This window comes from Setaria italica, chromosome III (genome assembly GCF_000263155.2).
Source record: "Setaria italica strain Yugu1 chromosome III, Setaria_italica_v2.0, whole genome shotgun sequence".
NCBI classification, from domain to species: domain Eukaryota; kingdom Viridiplantae; phylum Streptophyta; class Magnoliopsida; order Poales; family Poaceae; genus Setaria; species Setaria italica.
In genome coordinates, this window is record NC_028452.1 from 2711545 (window position 1) to 2728257 (window position 16713).

The 16713-nt window shown below is 44.4% G+C and overlaps 2 protein-coding genes and 1 pseudogene across 2 annotated transcripts; 1 reads left to right on the forward strand and 2 right to left on the reverse strand.

The window, feature by feature from the left end:
* Positions 1-98: 98 nt before the first annotated feature.
* On the forward strand, positions 99-3538 carry LOC101767413 (transcription factor IIIA). Its single transcript, XM_004960276.2, has 7 exons — positions 99-214; positions 298-476; positions 565-708; positions 1938-2217; positions 2545-2780; positions 2886-3029; positions 3154-3538. The coding sequence occupies exons 2-7, from the start codon at positions 309-311 to the stop codon at positions 3316-3318; spliced, it is 1137 nt and encodes a 378-aa protein (XP_004960333.1). The 5' UTR covers positions 99-214; positions 298-308; the 3' UTR covers positions 3319-3538.
* Positions 3539-3827: 289 nt separating this feature from the next.
* On the reverse strand, positions 3828-4756 carry LOC101767813 (50S ribosomal protein L10, chloroplastic). Its single transcript, XM_004960277.2, has one exon. The coding sequence runs from the start codon at positions 4673-4675 to the stop codon at positions 4097-4099; it is 579 nt and encodes a 192-aa protein (XP_004960334.1). The 5' UTR covers positions 4676-4756; the 3' UTR covers positions 3828-4096.
* A 5135-nt stretch (positions 4757-9891) lies between these two features.
* Positions 9892-14489, reverse strand: LOC101768223 (annotated as a pseudogene).
* Positions 14490-16713: the final 2224 nt, after the last annotated feature.

The window sequence follows — 16713 nt, forward strand, 5'->3', positions numbered from 1 at the left end:
AACGGAGCGCACGTGCGCGCCCGGAACGAAACCCGTAACCCGTTAACGAACCCGAACCCGCTAGGCCGGCCTCTACTACTGGCTGACAGGCCCGCTAGGCTTGGCATTCACGATTCGCGAGTCGAGGGTTTCTCTCTTGCACCGCGGCTAGCTACCTCTCGAGTCTCGACGCCGCGCGATCCTTCCGATTCCAGGGTTTGCTCCGCGATTCGAGGTTGGTTTCCTCCGATTGATGTTGCCCGAGGCCCTGATTCTGGAATTTCTGCTGATTTTTCGTTTATTCCGGTGTGATTTTAGGGGTTAGCCAGATGGGGGACGGGGAGCATAGGGTGGGGGAAGGCGAAGAGGCTGGCGGCGGCGCAGGGGCGGCCACGGCGGCCCCGATGAGGGATATACGGCGGTACAGGTGCGAGTTCTGCGGCGTGGTTCGGTCGAAGAAGAGCCTGATCCGCGCCCATGTCCTCCAGCACCATAAGGTAGTGGTGCTGCTCATGGCACCGTCACTTGTTTTGCACTTCAGATGCGTGTTTCCTTTGTGATTGGAATAGTACTTCTGTTCTGTAGGATGAAGTGGGTGATCTGGAGGATTACCAGGAAGGTGGAGGCGGTGCTTCGCGCAAGGAGGTCACCCATGACTGCAAGGAGTGTGGCATGAGCTTCAAGAAGCCAGCCCATCTGAAGCAACATATGCAGAGCCATTCACTCGAGGTATTTTGCTCATGTTGGGTTGTAGTATATGCTCAATGAATGCTCAGGCTAGTAATATTCATCTGATTCATTATCCAGTGAATATCCTCTGTGAGAAAAAGCCAAAATGAAAAGTACAGGCTCTTCTGGTGTGGTTGCTGCAAGCCTGTTTTAACAATTGGTTCTGTGGTTGACTAGTAGTTCCATTGGGCTGTGTATCCATGGCCTTGTTGGGTTCTTGTGTATGCTAGTTTAGTCCATTAGTTATTAATTATTCTGATTTCTACAGTCTGTATGTTCAGATATGGATGTGTGAAGCATTGGATCCCAAAGAACTCCAAAATGCGAGAAGGGCTTGAATGGACTAGTACCAGGATGGGGAGACCCTCCTGAGAAGCTCCATCAAGAGTGCCTCTTTCACGCTGTTCTTCAGGTTGTCTCTTCTGTTCTGAGCTACTTGCTATTTGTTTCTTTCTGTTGCTATTATGTGGGATATGCTAAAGGTCCACTCTCAGCATGGAATGTCTTTTTTGAGGAGTCATGTGTCTACCTTATTAGTCATATTTGATCATTGACAGATTCACGCTACAACGCCATTTGAGTATATCTAGCCATTACAACCCGACAGTCTTCTCATTATCGAATAGTAAAACAAATAGGGAAACATAATTTCTTGTATGAAGCCAATATATGCTGAACTTAAGTTATGTGTTTATTAAAATGATCAGATCTCAATGTCCTACAGTGGAAATGATATATTTCATCCTAGATCCAAATTAATTATCATTTGAAGTTGAGGTGTTTGGATAAGTAGTAGTTGCCGTTCGGCTCTGCTTTTGGTTGGGATTGTTGTATGGCAGTTGATTCTCTGATTTTTGCAGACTACCTACTGAGATATAAAAGTGTGAAGCATTGGATCCCAAAGAACTCCAAAATGCGATAAGGCCTTGAATGGACTAGTATCAGGATTGGGAGACTGTCCTGAGAAGCTCCATCAAGAGTGCCTTATTCACACGCTTCTTCAGGTTTGCTCATTTGTTTCAACTTGCTTATTCTAAGATTTTCCTTTTGTGCCTGCTGTTGTTATTTACATGTGCTTTATAACTGTACTTTCTATGTATTTTCAAGCTACATAAAGTTCATGTCGTAGCATGCCCCTCTGTGGTACTTTTTGCTGCGCTATTACATTATTTCTAGCAAACCTTGCTTTGTATACTATATTGATGCATGCCTTCTGATAACTATTGCAGAGGCCCTTTGCCTGCCACATTGATGGTTGCCCCTTAAGCTATAGTAGGAAGGACCATTTGAACAGACATCTACTTACTCATCAAGGGAAACTATTTGTGTGCCCCATTGAAGGATGCGACCGTAAGTTCAATATCAAGGGTAATATGCAGAGACATGTTCAGGAAATGCATAAAGATGGTTCTCCTTGTGAAAGCAAGAAAGAATTCATTTGTCCAGAGGTTAACTGTGGGAAGACTTTCAAATATGCTTCCAAGTTAAAAAAGCACGAAGAATCACATGGTGAGAAACTCACTTTGCAGCCATTTCCATATTTCTGATACTGACTCTAAATAGCACACTTTGCAACGCCCAATGAAGTTTTTATAGTTTATTGATTTTACTTGGAAGTAAAAACTTCTAGTCTATTCCATCCTTTTAGCCAACTTTACCAATATGAACTCTCTGTAATCTCTTACTTCCTCCAGTCAGGAGAATTGTCTTTTCCGATAACAAAACTGAACTGCAACTAGTACATATGCTCTGTTTGAAACGTCTTATTCTCTTGATCAGAGGGAAAATTACCAAAGTTGACTTTGTTGTGATGAACTTTTGGTACATGTGGTGCAGTCGAGCTGGACTACACAGAGGTTATCTGCTGCGAACCAGGCTGCATGAAAACTTTTACAAATGTGGAATGCCTCAAAGCACATAACCAATCCTGCCATCAACATGTTCAGTGTGATGTCTGTGGCACTAAACAACTAAAGAGGAATTTCAAGCGCCATCGCCAAATGCATGAAGGCTCCTGTGTTACTGAAAGGGTTAAATGCCACTTTGAGGACTGCAAATGTTCATTTTCAAAGGTCGGGTTTGTAATCTAACACTGTTTGATTCTCTTATGGTTTGTTCTCTCGATTTTATTGGCAAAAGTACTTTGCTACTCATTCTTGGTGAACTTGTAACTGCAGAAATCCAATTTGAACAAGCATGTTAAGGCAGTTCACGAGCAGCGCCGACCTTTTGTGTGCCAATTCTCTGGGTGTGGCAAGAAGTTTTGTTACAAGCATGTAAGGGACAACCATGAGAAGTCTAGTGCTCATGTGCACACCGAGGTAACACTAACACAGATAACCAGCCAATAACAATTTCGAAAAAAAAAAATCTATATTGTGCCCTTCCCCTTTGGAAATGCAGCTTGCAATGGGATGTTTATGGTTTCCTACCAATTGCTTGCAGGGTGATTTTGTTGAGGCTGATGAACAGCGACCGCGTTCAGCAGGTGGCCGGAAGAGAAAACCTGTATCTGTCGAGACTTTGATGCGTAAAAGGGTAGCTGCTCCTGATGACGCTCCTGCTCATGTTGATGGAACCGAGCATCTGAGATGGCTTCTCTCCGGTTGATTCGTCCGCAGGGAGAAGAGATGGCAGATATATTTGGACGCGCCAGCACACTTCTGTAAATTGAAAATATCCGTCGTGTTAGGATGTATAGGAAGAGGAAAGCAACGTGTTAGGTATTTATATAAGGTTTCAGACATGGTAGAGATTATTGTATCTTCAGTATGAACACAATGTGCCATATTCGATCTTGATTTGCAAATATGGAAGCTCGTTATGTTTAGATATTGTGTCTTGAAATGCTTTAAGCTTCAGCACAGCTTGGAAACATGATTGTTGCTACTCCTTGTTTTGAGCTAGCTTTTGCCTCTGCTATGTTCCTGTTGTTCCAGAGCATCAGGGTTCACGGATTCATGGCCTCGTTCTCTTGAATCTGTAACTTCATTACAGCAAATGCACCCACCAATTTTTTTTCCGAATAAATACACCATATCAATTAGCAATTTAGCAACCCTCTTTGCATGATGGGAAGCACTGAACGCTCTAGCATACAACACTGGTGAACAGAGTACTGCACATTACACTTTCTGAGGCTGGTTTCTGAACCAGCAATGGCCATTCAGCATCACTCCAATTCCAAAATCGAGTTCATGAACATGACAATGCATCAGAGCAATGTGCCGTTATGATTTATCAGTTTCTCTACTACATGTATCCCAAACCGAGAACAAATTTTGGCAGCACAAAGAAAAAGGAAGCTTCTTTTAAACCAAGCCGCGGCTGCAACATACAAGAACGCAGAGCCAGAGTGAAACGAACGCCAAGAAACCTCGTCGACGGATCACTTCACCGCCGGCTCCGTCGCCGGCGCGGCCGCCTCTCCCTCCTGTGCCAGCATGGCCTCCTGTCGCGCGCGGAGCACGGCGAGGAGGTTGACGGCGGGCATCTGGAGGCAGCCGAGGAGGTACTGGTAGGACTGCGCCCTGGTGGGCATGGCCTCGAGCTGCGGGAAGTCGTCGGGTCCGTACAGGCGGCCCTCGTAGACGGCGCCGGTGAAGTCGTTGAGCTGCAGCTTCCACTCCTTCTGGAAGTCGCGGTAGGGCTTGAGCGCCGGCGGGATCTCGTCGGAGCGCACGAAGAGCCACGCGTTCATGCCACGCGCGCAGGGCTTGAGCGCCTCCCACCGCGTCCCCGCCACGGCCGCCGCCATGTCGGAGTTCTTCGTCACCACCAGCCGCGCCGTCGGGGGCAGCGACGCCCGGATGCTCCGCAGCTGCGCCACCGTGAGCCCGTGGCACCAGATGCCCGCCAGCAGCTGGCACCCGTCCAGCTCGCGCCGGAGCGCCTCCTGGCGGACCATCTCCGCCGCCCCGCGGATCGACGGGGCCAGGGACGCGGCGGAGCTGCGCAAGGACGTCATCGGCGGCGGCGGCGAGGGTTCTGTCTGGATGCGAGTGTGCGATCTCTTGCCTCCGAGGACACAGATTATGGGTCGGGCTTCCTTTCTTTCTACTGCCATATGACTGATTAATTAAAAAAGCCCAATACACGCAGTAATGGGCTTGGAAGATTAAAACCCGTTATCCAATCAGTTCCATTTGGATGCAGGCCTGCTGGATCCGGCTTATTGGAATTTTTTGTTTTTATATTTTTTATTTTAGTATTTTGCAAAAATATATATCCTAACAGAAAAAATTACAAATATATACCTATACCGCTATTACAAATATATACCTATACCACCATTTGAAACGGCTATAATCAAATGAACGGCGGAAGGTACGCGGTAGAATCGGCGGTAGGTTCCTCCTCTGGGCAGTATACTTTCAAAAAATCATTACTAATTCATATGAACTCATATGGAGATAAACTTTGTATAAAAATTGTAGATCTCGACAAGATCTACAACTTTGTAGTTCAAACTTTTTTTATTTGGTATCATTTTGATGCTCAAATAATCAACACAAGCTTCATATCTAAAATTCAAATTTTAGATCTGAAACTGGGCAGCACACGTACAAAAAATCATAACTAATTTATATGAATTCAGATAGAGATAAGTTTTATATAAAAATTATAGCTCTTGATAAGATTTATAACTTTGTAGTCAAACTATTTTCATTTGGTGCCATTTTTATGCTCAAATAATCGACAAAGTTTTAAAAAAAGTTTCATTGGGATCCATCTCGATGTCATTTTTCAAACGGCGGAATTGGTATAGATTTCTAATTTTTTTATTAGAACATATATTTTTACAAAATACTAAAATAAAAAATAAGAAAAATTCGCCTTATTGCATTGCATGGGCCTATTACAAGCCCAAAAGGTTTCTTGAGTTGGGCCTTAGGTTGGATACACTGACGGCCTGAATACACACTGATCAGACTATCCGTGAGTCTGGGTGTTGGATCCATTTATCACAGCACTATTTTTGTCCGACGTCCTTTTTTTTTAGTTTTTTGAATTCCGGCTGCGCACGAGCCATACGCTCAACCATCCATTACTAGTTTATTACAGATTTATGACGTCAACAAATAATATTGTGATAATTAATTAGTGCCAACAAATGGATATATAATGTGCAAGTGGTGGCAACAAATTGTTATGTGTGTATGAACATGTAAAGGTGATGTCCAATGGATCACTAAAACATTTAGCCAAGTAAACTGAGAAAAGCATCATTAAATTTGATCAAAGGTACGTTAATCATGTCATATATTTCTGCCTTTTTACACAAATAATATTTGCAGATAATAAGATGAATGACCAAATATTGAATAGCAAAATAAAAGGTGCCGAAATTACTTTGAAATAGACGCCAGTACCGCTGTGTGGCTAATATGCAAATGGTGCACCTAGTATGGTCCAAGGATTGTTTTTTCTTGAAAGATTTCCGTATTTCTAGCATATACATGCAGTGCATTTTTCAGGATTTGCATGGTCCCTCCTGCATGCAAACTTCCAAAACTCTGAAGAAACTTCGTCAAGGAATAAGGATAATATCACTCGACCGCACAGTGCTACACGTGTGAATCCAATGACGACGGCAATTTTGAGAGTGACAGCAGGCGAGAGAGGCGATGCCGACGGATGGTTTGTGTGCTGTGCATCACGAGCCCACTGTTAAGTTGGTGCTGCGTCTCCGTCAACTGAAATGCTAGCTACATCCATTGTAGGTTTTCTGCTGAAGTGATTGACGTATCGTGTCAGACGAGGTTAACAAAGATATATATACACATGCATGTCCAACCAAATGGCTACAACTAAGACGGCGATTTACTTTTTAGCTGCCACGTATTTAGATATTTCAATGGTTAAGTGCACACCCTTAATTATACTTCATCTAAAATTAAAATTTGACGTAGTGTGTCGTTTTGACTTTTCTAGATTCATAAATTTTGCTACGGATAAAAGCTATAAATTTAGAAAAGTAAAAAACGACCTATAATTTGGGACGGAGGGAGTAGCATGGAGGATCTTAAATTTGTTGCTAGTTGTTTCCTAAAAAAACAAAGTTGCTAGCTGCCAATAATTCATCATGCTTTGGTTATCACCAAGTTATTACGGCTGATTATAGCAGCTTATCGTAGCACATAAATTAACCTGAACTAAATTCTCTACGGCCGGCCAATCCTGATCTAGTATCGTACTGCTAAAGTTATACTACAACTGGCTTTAATCTGTCTCATCAACTGGATCAGAAAATAAAGAAAGAGAGTTTAAAACTGAAAGAATCAGCATCAGATCACCAATCGAGGCATTAAGAAATGCACAAGCTGGTTCAAGTTACATCTGTCATCTGACTCTCTGCATGTATTTTATATTAGCTTTGCAGCAGCTTGGTTGAGCAGGTTGATGGACGCCTTACTACAATCGATTAGTATAATATATAGTTAACTTGGCAGGAATTGATATGCATGTATGATGTGGAGTACAAAGTTTAAGACCATCTATCACACACACATAAGACCAAAGGTAGGCTTAGTACTAATCATGCTGTTTAGAAAAGTATGGCAGCATACTAAAAGAAGCAGTACACATGTACCATTACATGTGTAGTGTGCATGCATTGCTCTTTTCACAGAGTAGAAAAGATTATCCCCGCCCAACAAAGAGCGTTCAAACAATACACAGGGCTACTTTTAAAAAGGAGCTCAACTGATCCTTCGAGTACACCTAATACAAGGAATCAATCACACCAACAGAGGATAAACAAATGCCATTAGGGCTCCGGGCTTAATATAGTACCAGTACCTGCCTGATTTGTTTTATGTTGGCCCATAATACATGTCATGCAACAAGGTTGTTAGATTATTACTATCCGATTGGGAATTAACGTAAGCAGTGACGTAATTCGGCGATGCATAAAATAGCAATATATTTCCTCTCGGAGGAGGAATGGAATCATGCCAAAAGCAGAGAGAGAGAGAGAGAGACCCACACCACATGGAAGAAAACAAGGACACCTCCAATCCTTAAAAAATCCAAATAGGATGTTGTCAATTGCCCTCTCATTATCGCTTAGGCCACACACAATGCCTTACAAGTCACTAGAGCCGTCACTGACATCCAACACCCACACAAATTCTAAGGATAGATCTCGATTCCCTAAAGGTGGGCATTAAATTTTCCGTCATTTTCTTGTTTGACGTAGCTCATATATAGATCACCACTTTATATGTTAGCCAACATTACAGGGTCAAGCCGACATTTTTAACAGAAATTATAATTGGCATTAGTTGAAAATGGCACATCATACATACAACTTGTTGTTTGATGCTTAATTAGGGTTACTATATTGTCTATCTTGGTGTTGCAAATGGGCGGTTGTGCTCTCAACTTTGCGGCTATTTTTTCGATGGTACCTGATGGTCGTTTGTCGGTGATCTAATGGATGAGTTGTTCTTTGAATATTTGTATGGGTCCTTTCTAGGAGGGAATAATGAAGGGACAGACTTACAGGTATCAACATGCTACTTCTCACTTAAGGGGGTGTTTGGATACGAGGTGTTAAATTTTAACAGTGTCACATCGGATGTTCGGATGCTAATTAGGAGAACTAAACATGAGCTAATTATAAAACTAATTGCAGAACCCTGTGTTAATTCGCGAGATAAATCTATTAAGCCTAATTAATCCATCATTAGCAAATGGTTACTGTAGCACCACATTGTCAAATCATGGACTAATTAGGCTTAATAGATTCGTCTCGCGAATTATACTCCATCTGTGCAATTAGTTTTATAATTAGCCTATATTTAATACTCCTAATTAGCATCCAAACATCCGATGTGACGGGTGTTAAACTTTAATAGGTGGTTGCCAAACAGGCCCTAGCTATTGTTTATCTGATGTTTCAGAATCCCTGCGGTCAGATCTTTATTAATTGTTGACAAGTCGCCTGGACCACGTACTGTTATAACCAACGATCGCCACATAATACATCTCGTCCCTCAAGATATGCAAGGAAATCATATGTACTAAAAAACTAATAAGCCTTATTGATCAAGCTCTTTTCTTATTAGCAGAAAAAGAAAAGGAGGAGAGAAAGGCCGGCACGATTTGTATACATGAAAAATATAACATTTATATACCTTCAAAGAAAAGGAAGGTCAATATGCTTCTGTGTTTTTTTTTTCCCTTTTTGTTCTTGTATTTTTGTCTTCCCTTGCTCCTTCTAATAAAAATTACGGCAAAGCTCTTGCCGCCTCGTTCAAAAAAAAATGCTTCTGTTGTGACAAAATATTATAACAAAAGCATCCTGAATCGCAAAGCTATAGCACAACTCCCCTTGGTAAATAAACATATATAATCTTGCACTTGACATTTAATTTCTTGGTGGATTGGAAAAGATCTCATGCATACTAATGTTGCTTAATTCCATAGTAAAGTAAAGTTGATGCCGCCTCCTTCCTCCCCATCAGAACAACGAAATGTATAATGGCCAACTTGTGTGCCGCGGTTAGTATACAACTTCAGAGGCACATGGAGACAAGTAAACAAGATATCCAAGGGAGCCAGGGGATTGGTTCTAGTACTACATGCCATCTTACCACATGGATACACTGCACCTATGTTGGTGTGCAGCATTTCTATCATCAAGCAATTCCAGCATTGAGACCATGATCGAGAGAGGGAATGAATCGATGAACAGGGGGGCAGCTCGAATCTCGATGCGCCCTCGAGTTCAAAAGGGAATCTACCTAAGTAATCTAGTACGCATCTAGTGGGCTTCAAAGAATTGTGTCCTCTCAATGACGGATTCCTTTGCTTTTCGCCGACAGTAGCTGTCGGCATTTCTCGCGCGGTCATTTCCTTGACAAAAGTTTTCAGGGACGACGACGGCAGGGTCAGCAACATTATGACCAAGGTAAAAAAAAAAAAACTTGATCGTCTCTGACGGATTTCAGTTGACATGAGCAACATGAAAGGTTTATCTCAGTTGACTATAAAAAAAAATGCAGTGTCATATATGATTTCTAACACAGATGCAAGCATATATCCTTTGCGCCAAGTATTAATGCGTCAGCGTCCATTCGAGCTAGTAAATTGGCTCTGTGCAAGAACAAACAACGACAGGACGAGACAGCAGGCAATTGGATCCAAAGCAAAGACAAGAATCGAATTGACAGCCAAGAAAGAAACTGGAATATTAATCTTCCAGCTGAGCTTTTTCCACAAGTAGTGGGCATGCAGGGCTTTATGATTATTGATACCTATACTTCTGTTAACAGTTTCAGAAATGATTCTCTACACAATATTGTATAAATCGATCTCAGATGTTGAAGTTAGTCAATCTCAGGTGTGTAAAGAGAGAAGCATTTCACGTGGGCAGTATGAGAATACAGTTGAATCCAATCCACTACAAGAAACCACCCCGGCGCAAAACCGAAAAAGTTGCAACGCCCAGAGGGGGAAAAAATGCCAGCTTCCCGGCAAATTTACAGCGTGGCTTCTTGGTTTTTCAGCGGTGATGATGGCTCGACGACGACGGCGGGTCGAACCGGGGGGAGGCAGATGGGGTGGCGGGGGCAGCTGTCGTGGCGGTATTGGAGAATCCTGATGATGCTGCAGCGGACGATGACGACGACGAGAAGAGCGGCAATGGCAGGGTGGGAGGAGGGGCTGTCATTTTCCATGCCCAGCTGGGAACACCACTTCCTGTGCCCCCCTCTGGCCTCCTGTTAATATCCCTTGATGCACCCTGCATAATGCAACAACAGTTTGTTCATCATGCTTACATCCTAATATGGGATGGATTGAGCTTCCAAAAAAACTTGATGCAGGATGGATGAATTCAGGAACAAATTGAACAGTTAAATCCTAATGCTTTCTGATGGAAGCCTGTTCCAAATTAGTCTTTCCATCAGTTCAGTTGGACAGAAAGCCGAGCTTCAAACGTCAAGCTCAAACTTTCCGTCCAATAGTATCGGAAAACGACACATGTGAACCTGACCTTAAAGTTTTGGAGCTGAAAGGTTCCACGGTTCAATTTGACCAAACTCTGGAGTTGAATAGTAAAAACATGCTTGTTTGAAACAAACGGCAAATTTAGTACTTCTGTTCTATAATAATTGCATTAAACATGGTAATTCATAAGTGTTTTTTTTGTTCCCATGGAAAGTTTGAATAATAGTCACACTTCTATAACTGGCAATACATGAAAAGGAACCATTCAAAGGTTTTTTGGCCGCAGACAGGAATAGTTGACCAATCATTTGAGTAGCCTAATGTTGAATTCTCGTTGGTCTAGATGTTCCTTTTAAAGGAAAAAATCAAACATATCTCTATTCGTAAGGCTGCTAATACAATTATTCCCAGATTAGGCAAACTCAAGATATTCAAAACCCTATATGAAACATTGTGCTGCGCATTAATATCTCCGAAATCGACATGGACCAGGTGGACTATAGAATTCAAGAAAATGAAGCGTTGATGTAAGACTAGAGCCAAATTGACAACCGCACAAGAAATGCAACTTGATGAAGCCAACTAAAAATCTTCAGGCTGCACTATTTGCTCATCGGATGGTCAAGATCACATGCCAGATTTTCATAATACGGACAATTTGACACAATCATGTGATGCTCTGACAATACTTGCAACTATAAGATTTAGGGAGCTAATTTAAATGCCCTCATTTCAGTAATTTAGTATCGCCTACCTCATTATTTGTAAAGAAGGGGTGAGATTGAGCAGGCCAGATTGGTGGATGCTCGGTCATAAGAGGGAACCGATGAGGACGGCCCGCCAGTTCAGAGGGAGTATCAATCTGCATCAGAAGCAAAAGATTTTTCAGTTGAATTATGGATACCTGCATATTTGTCCACGCTCTATATATAATTCCTTAAACAATTCATTTTGGTAGGGAAAAAAATGTTCTGCTCAGCTGTCATGATCACTCTGAAAAGAGAAACTTGTTACTACGCGATAAAATAATTTGCCTACTTCCGACTTGAGAGGGCAGTCAAATGTAAACAGGACAACAGCTGTAGAAATAGGATCTCCGACGTAAACTATTAAAAAGACTTGATCCACAAGAGGCATAGTAGTCACGTCACTAGCATGGTGAGAGCGAAACTTGGGTTATTTTACGCATGGTGCATCAGGTAGCCACTAGAATTCGACAAGAAAATTTTACTGCTTTTGATACTTGTCAAAGGAGAGCCTGAGCACTTGCCTTTGTTCTTTTCAATTCGGAGCCCTCAAATGATCCATGGTGGAGTTGCAGACCGAGGGAGTTCTTATCTCTTTTCGGGCTCTGAGATGACGGTTGAGATATGCTCAAGTTCAGATCTACATCAGCGCCTGCAGAAGAACAAAAAAAAATTCAAGTTTATTCAATACCTTGGTTCAAACAAGTTCATCAGCTAATAACTTTATCTGAAGATTATGAGAAGAGTTTCTACCTTCAGTTGCAACTTCGGTCAGCAGCTCCCCATCATATGTGCTTGGCTCGAAGTTCGTCACGGCCTCTCTACCATTGCATTTGATCGCGGCCTTGTCATAAGCCCTGAATTTTGTAACGAAAAGAAGAGAGAGAAGAATCGAGTCGGTACTCAACCCTTTGGAAATCAAAAGACAAGGAAAAAAACTCTTTTTTTTTGCATCAATGGTGAATCCAAGATGAACAACCTTGCAGCCTCTACTTCGCTGTCGAATAGCCCAAGATATATGTACCTGCACCCAAGCATGGTGTTCCAACCGATGAGGACTTAGGAATTCCCTATCCACCTCCCTTTTTTTCTCTTAATTTCTTTTTGTTGAAACAGCCATTAAGCTACATGCATATCTAACCTATACTACTACTGAACTATAAACAACGAAATCATGGGAGTTCATCTGCTAGGAACTCATGACTCTAGCATGAGGCTAACATAGGAAAATCACAAGGATTCACAGCAAAGCAAAATCCTGAAAATTTGATGATTCAGGGTGTGAAGTGTTCTCACTTCTTGCCGAGGAACTGCCCCATGCGCGCCTCCCAGCGGCCGCACTTGTGCAGGGTGACGCCTCTGTACTTGGAGCTGCCCCGCGAGAACCCGGTGCTCTGCCGTCGCAGGACGTGCACGAACTCCTCCTTGGACAGGCTCTTCATCTGGCGCGCCAAAGAGGACAGGCCATGCCATGTCATGTATATTCAGTTGCAGACAGACACTCCGCTGAATGTTGCAAGAACATGGATTGTCGGTTGCTCACCTGCTTCATGTCGTCTTCGTAGTCACTGAGATTGAAGTTTATGTCCGCGTCGACGCCGCGGAACTTGATCGCCGCTCGATCGTACGCCCTGCCAAGTTCCAAGATTAGTCCGGTGATACAAAAGTGAAAGTTTGATGAATTCAGTGCAGTACAGGGTTCAGAGGACAATTCTGTGCATACCTTGCAGCAGCATGGGCAGTGTCAAATCCACCTGTGTTAGTCAGATCACTCGATCAGTTAGACCACGGATGATTTATGATAAGAAAAAAGGAGAAGAATTTTAACGGATTAGTTGGCAATCTGCTCACCTAAGTACACTTGCTTGCCGCAATCCCTGCATTTCCGAGCAACAAGAAGACGAGACGTTTGTGTTAGAAGAGAAGCGATTGGTTGGTACCTGAAAGGACAAGGTGAGCTTGCAGATGATTGGTGTACTGACCAGATATGGGACTCCCAGCGGCCGGTGCGGCGGTAGAAGGTGACGCCGCGGTACTGCGAGCTCCGGGAGCGCGGGCCACGGCGGCTCTTCTTGGCTGCCTGGGGCTGCACGGGCGGCGGCGCCGGCGGCGTGGCGTGCGGGTGAGGGTGCGGCAGGATCCTGATGTCCGGCTGCGGGCGCGGCGGCTCGGCGGCGCGGAAGAAGCCGAGGTCGGCCCAATGCTGCGGCGGCGGGCCGGCGACGGCCGGGAACAGCTCCCGGGTGATGAGCTGCGGCTGCTGCTGGTGGTGGTGGTGGTGGCGCGGCGGCGACGGCGTGGCGTCGTCGTCGTCGTCGGCGCCGGCCGCGTCGCTCTCGATCCTGAGGATGCTGAACTCGAGCACGGCCCGCGGCGGGGGCGTCGAGCTGGAGCCCTCCGCCGCCGGCGCGGCCCCGCCGCCGGGACGCCTCCGCGTTCAGCACCGACGACTCCGATGAGCCGGAGTCGCTCGCGGCCATCGCCGCCGGCTTCTCCGGCGCCACCTCGGCCACGTTCAGATCCAGCTCCATCTCTTCCCAGCACCTCGCGATTCTCGCCGGAGCAAACAACAAGGGGAGGACCACCTCAGTAGCTTCACACACGGACCAGGCAGCGAGATAGCGATCGATCCCAATCGCAGCTCGCGAGTTGCTCTCCCCTGGGCCGGGCTGGTCTATTTCAAGAAGAAGAACCAGAGGAGGAAGAGGTAGAAGCAGGAGAGTGCCGAGTCGTTCTTGCGGTACATTTAGGCTCCACGACCGGTCGAGCTGCGCCTCCTCACTCCCAATCTTTGACGACCATCCTGCACGCAACCCGGAGACGGCGGGAGCACGATCCTACTGTACGGTCGCTTCACGAATCAAGAACGCCCCACCAATCAACTACGGCTAGCTAGTACGGAGCAGGCGAGGTCAGCAGCAGCGGCTAGCTAGCAGTGGAAGGAAGGTGGGATCTTGGCGGGAAAAGGCGGGACCTTTCGGAGCTCCGGCAGCGCCGGCGAGCGGTGGCGGTGGCCGACGGAGTCGAGGAAGAAGGGTGGGATGGGATCAGAGGCGAGACGGGTGCGAAGGGAGGGAGAAAAGGAGGCGGGTAATATATAGAGGAGGGGGCCGGAAAAAAAGAGGGGTCACGGGCAGTAGCCGGTGGCTGCCGGTTAACCTTAAAATCCTTCCTGATTTGGGCACCCTGTGTTCGGCTGATTTGGTGGGTGGCTGCGGGCCTGGATTTGTCCAAGAAAAACAACACCCGGGGGGGGATGTGGCAAATGGTGCTGTGGCTTCGAGAAAATATCTTCTTTCTGTTTGGGGCAGATGCTTCCTGCTCGGCGTCCTCTGCCTGCATCACAGTATGGGCAGTCCCTACCGTTAGATTTGAGCCGAGGGGGTTTCTTGATTTTTTTAATCAATTTTGAGGTAATTAATTATGCAATTTGTAGGTCCTATAGGCTGCGGAGATAAAGGTTAGACATTGGTTTTCATGTCAAATGCTATGGAGCATACAATTGTGGTGAACTTGTATCTTAGCAATTCGCCAACAAAAGAAGTCTCAATGATCGCTCCCAAGGTCTGAAAAAATCATCATGTTAATTAGAAAAGGAGAAAGAAAAATAAATTTACCTAACACTATGATTGTCGAAAAGAGAAATTCTCAACTGGACACTAATGTTCCATGGATTTTGTTGTATAGCAATGAATAAAAAAAATATTTGTTGTAGGGCACTCTCTCTCCTTCTTTGCAGCAAGACAATGCCTAGTGTCTTCTAGCAATTTTTTTTTTTTGACAGTGTACCATGGCAACAAAAAGTGGGACAATGTTGTCTAGCAAAATTGCCCTATGGAAAACTAGCCCAAAATACCTCTAACTTGTATACATGCTTCTGTGCTACTATATCGAGCATCAATAAAAAATAAAACCCAACTGTTGTAAAAAAGAAGACGTACGTCATAATCTAACTAATCCATAAGTTTTTGTGTACATCATATGCATTTATGAGGTCAACATTGCAATTTGAAATGATATTTTTTATGTAGATTATAATATCTTAGCAAGGCGAATGCAAGGAAAAGGAGAAGTTCAGTTATCGCCACCGAGGTATTGATCCGAACATGTTAACTCCCTTCAACTCCTTCCATTCCCAATGCAATGCAAAACTGGTCTGCCCATACTGCCTGGGTTCGTGTCGCCAGTGACGAGGCAAGTAAAAGAAAAAAAAGAGCAAATGGTAACCGTACCAGAGAACTACTGTGCTCTGACGAGATCAAGGAAGTAATTAAACCGAGGAGAGATATCGATAAATAAAAACGGTAAATTTGTATATACTGCTGGAGTATATAATATACTAGTACAAGTTGTCAGAAAAGAATATGGTCATGTGTCCTCGGCGATCCATGACCGACGTGGCCCTCTGTGAGCTACGCGTTTTATACGTATTCTATAACGGTTTCCCTGTGCACGTCCTAAATTCTAATGGACCACGAGGGGCACGCACGCGCCTCGTCGCTCGCACGGCCCACATGCCAGAGGCGGCCCTCCCTCTCCGACTCCGTTTGCTTCAGCTGCGACCCGCGAATACTCTCCTGATCGATCGATGCTAGGGGAAAGATCCAACGATCCAGCTCCGAGTTAGCTGAATCAATTTCTTACTTTGCAAAATGTCAGATTAGTGCAGAGTGAAAAGTTAGTTTTGCTGTTTTTTTGGTGTAGGTTTCTCTCACAGCAACAACCTTTAAACTATCTTACATTTGGAACCCACGTCAACCTTGAGCAGCAGCTGACTAGACGCCCTGATGCTAATGCTAGGCCTCTAGAAATCTCGGAAGTCCCCAGGTGATGTGGTAGCAGCTAGTGGCATCGTCAAGTTGCGCGGCCACTTGGCATTGGACAGCCCATCCCATCATATCCGCTCCAACATCGGACTCTGTCGGAATTATCTATGCCTAGGTTTCTCACCGCGCCCAAGTGGATCCATCCATGCCTACGCCATCATTGTACATATGATAAATCCCATGCAAAAAGTGAAGTGCCACTGTACCAGTAATTTTTCTTCTCTTTTCCTGTGGTGACCGGTAACAAATCGTTTTCAAGCACACGGTTTTGTGTCCATCCACGATTCCACGTGCTCACTCAAGCCTCAAATAGTTGATGTTCTACCCAAGATTTGGTCATTTTCTCGAAACTTAATTCAACGATTGCTAGGTCCCATAGTGTAGTCCCGATAATTTCTTCTCTTTCGATAATAATTCATTTTCAAGTCACATGTTTTTTTTTCCACCGATATACTCCCTTAGCCAGCCAAAATTTT

What these genes read in the sequence shown, in the direction of transcription:
- LOC101767413 (XM_004960276.2), top strand. Translation starts at nt 309, where the DNA reads ATGGGGGACGGGGAGCATAGGGTGGGGGAAGGCGAAGAGGCTGGCGGC. An exon ending in ATGTCCTCCAGCACCATAAG is followed by an intron (nt 477 to 564) that starts GTAGTGGTGCTG and finishes TCTGTTCTGTAG; the next exon opens with GATGAAGTGGGTGATCTGGA. An exon ending in GCAAATGTTCATTTTCAAAG is followed by an intron (nt 2,781 to 2,885) that starts GTCGGGTTTGTA and finishes TTGTAACTGCAG; the next exon opens with AAATCCAATTTGAACAAGCA.
- LOC101767813 (XM_004960277.2), bottom strand. Translation starts at nt 4,675, where the DNA reads ATGACGTCCTTGCGCAGCTCCGCCGCGTCCCTGGCCCCGTCGATCCGC.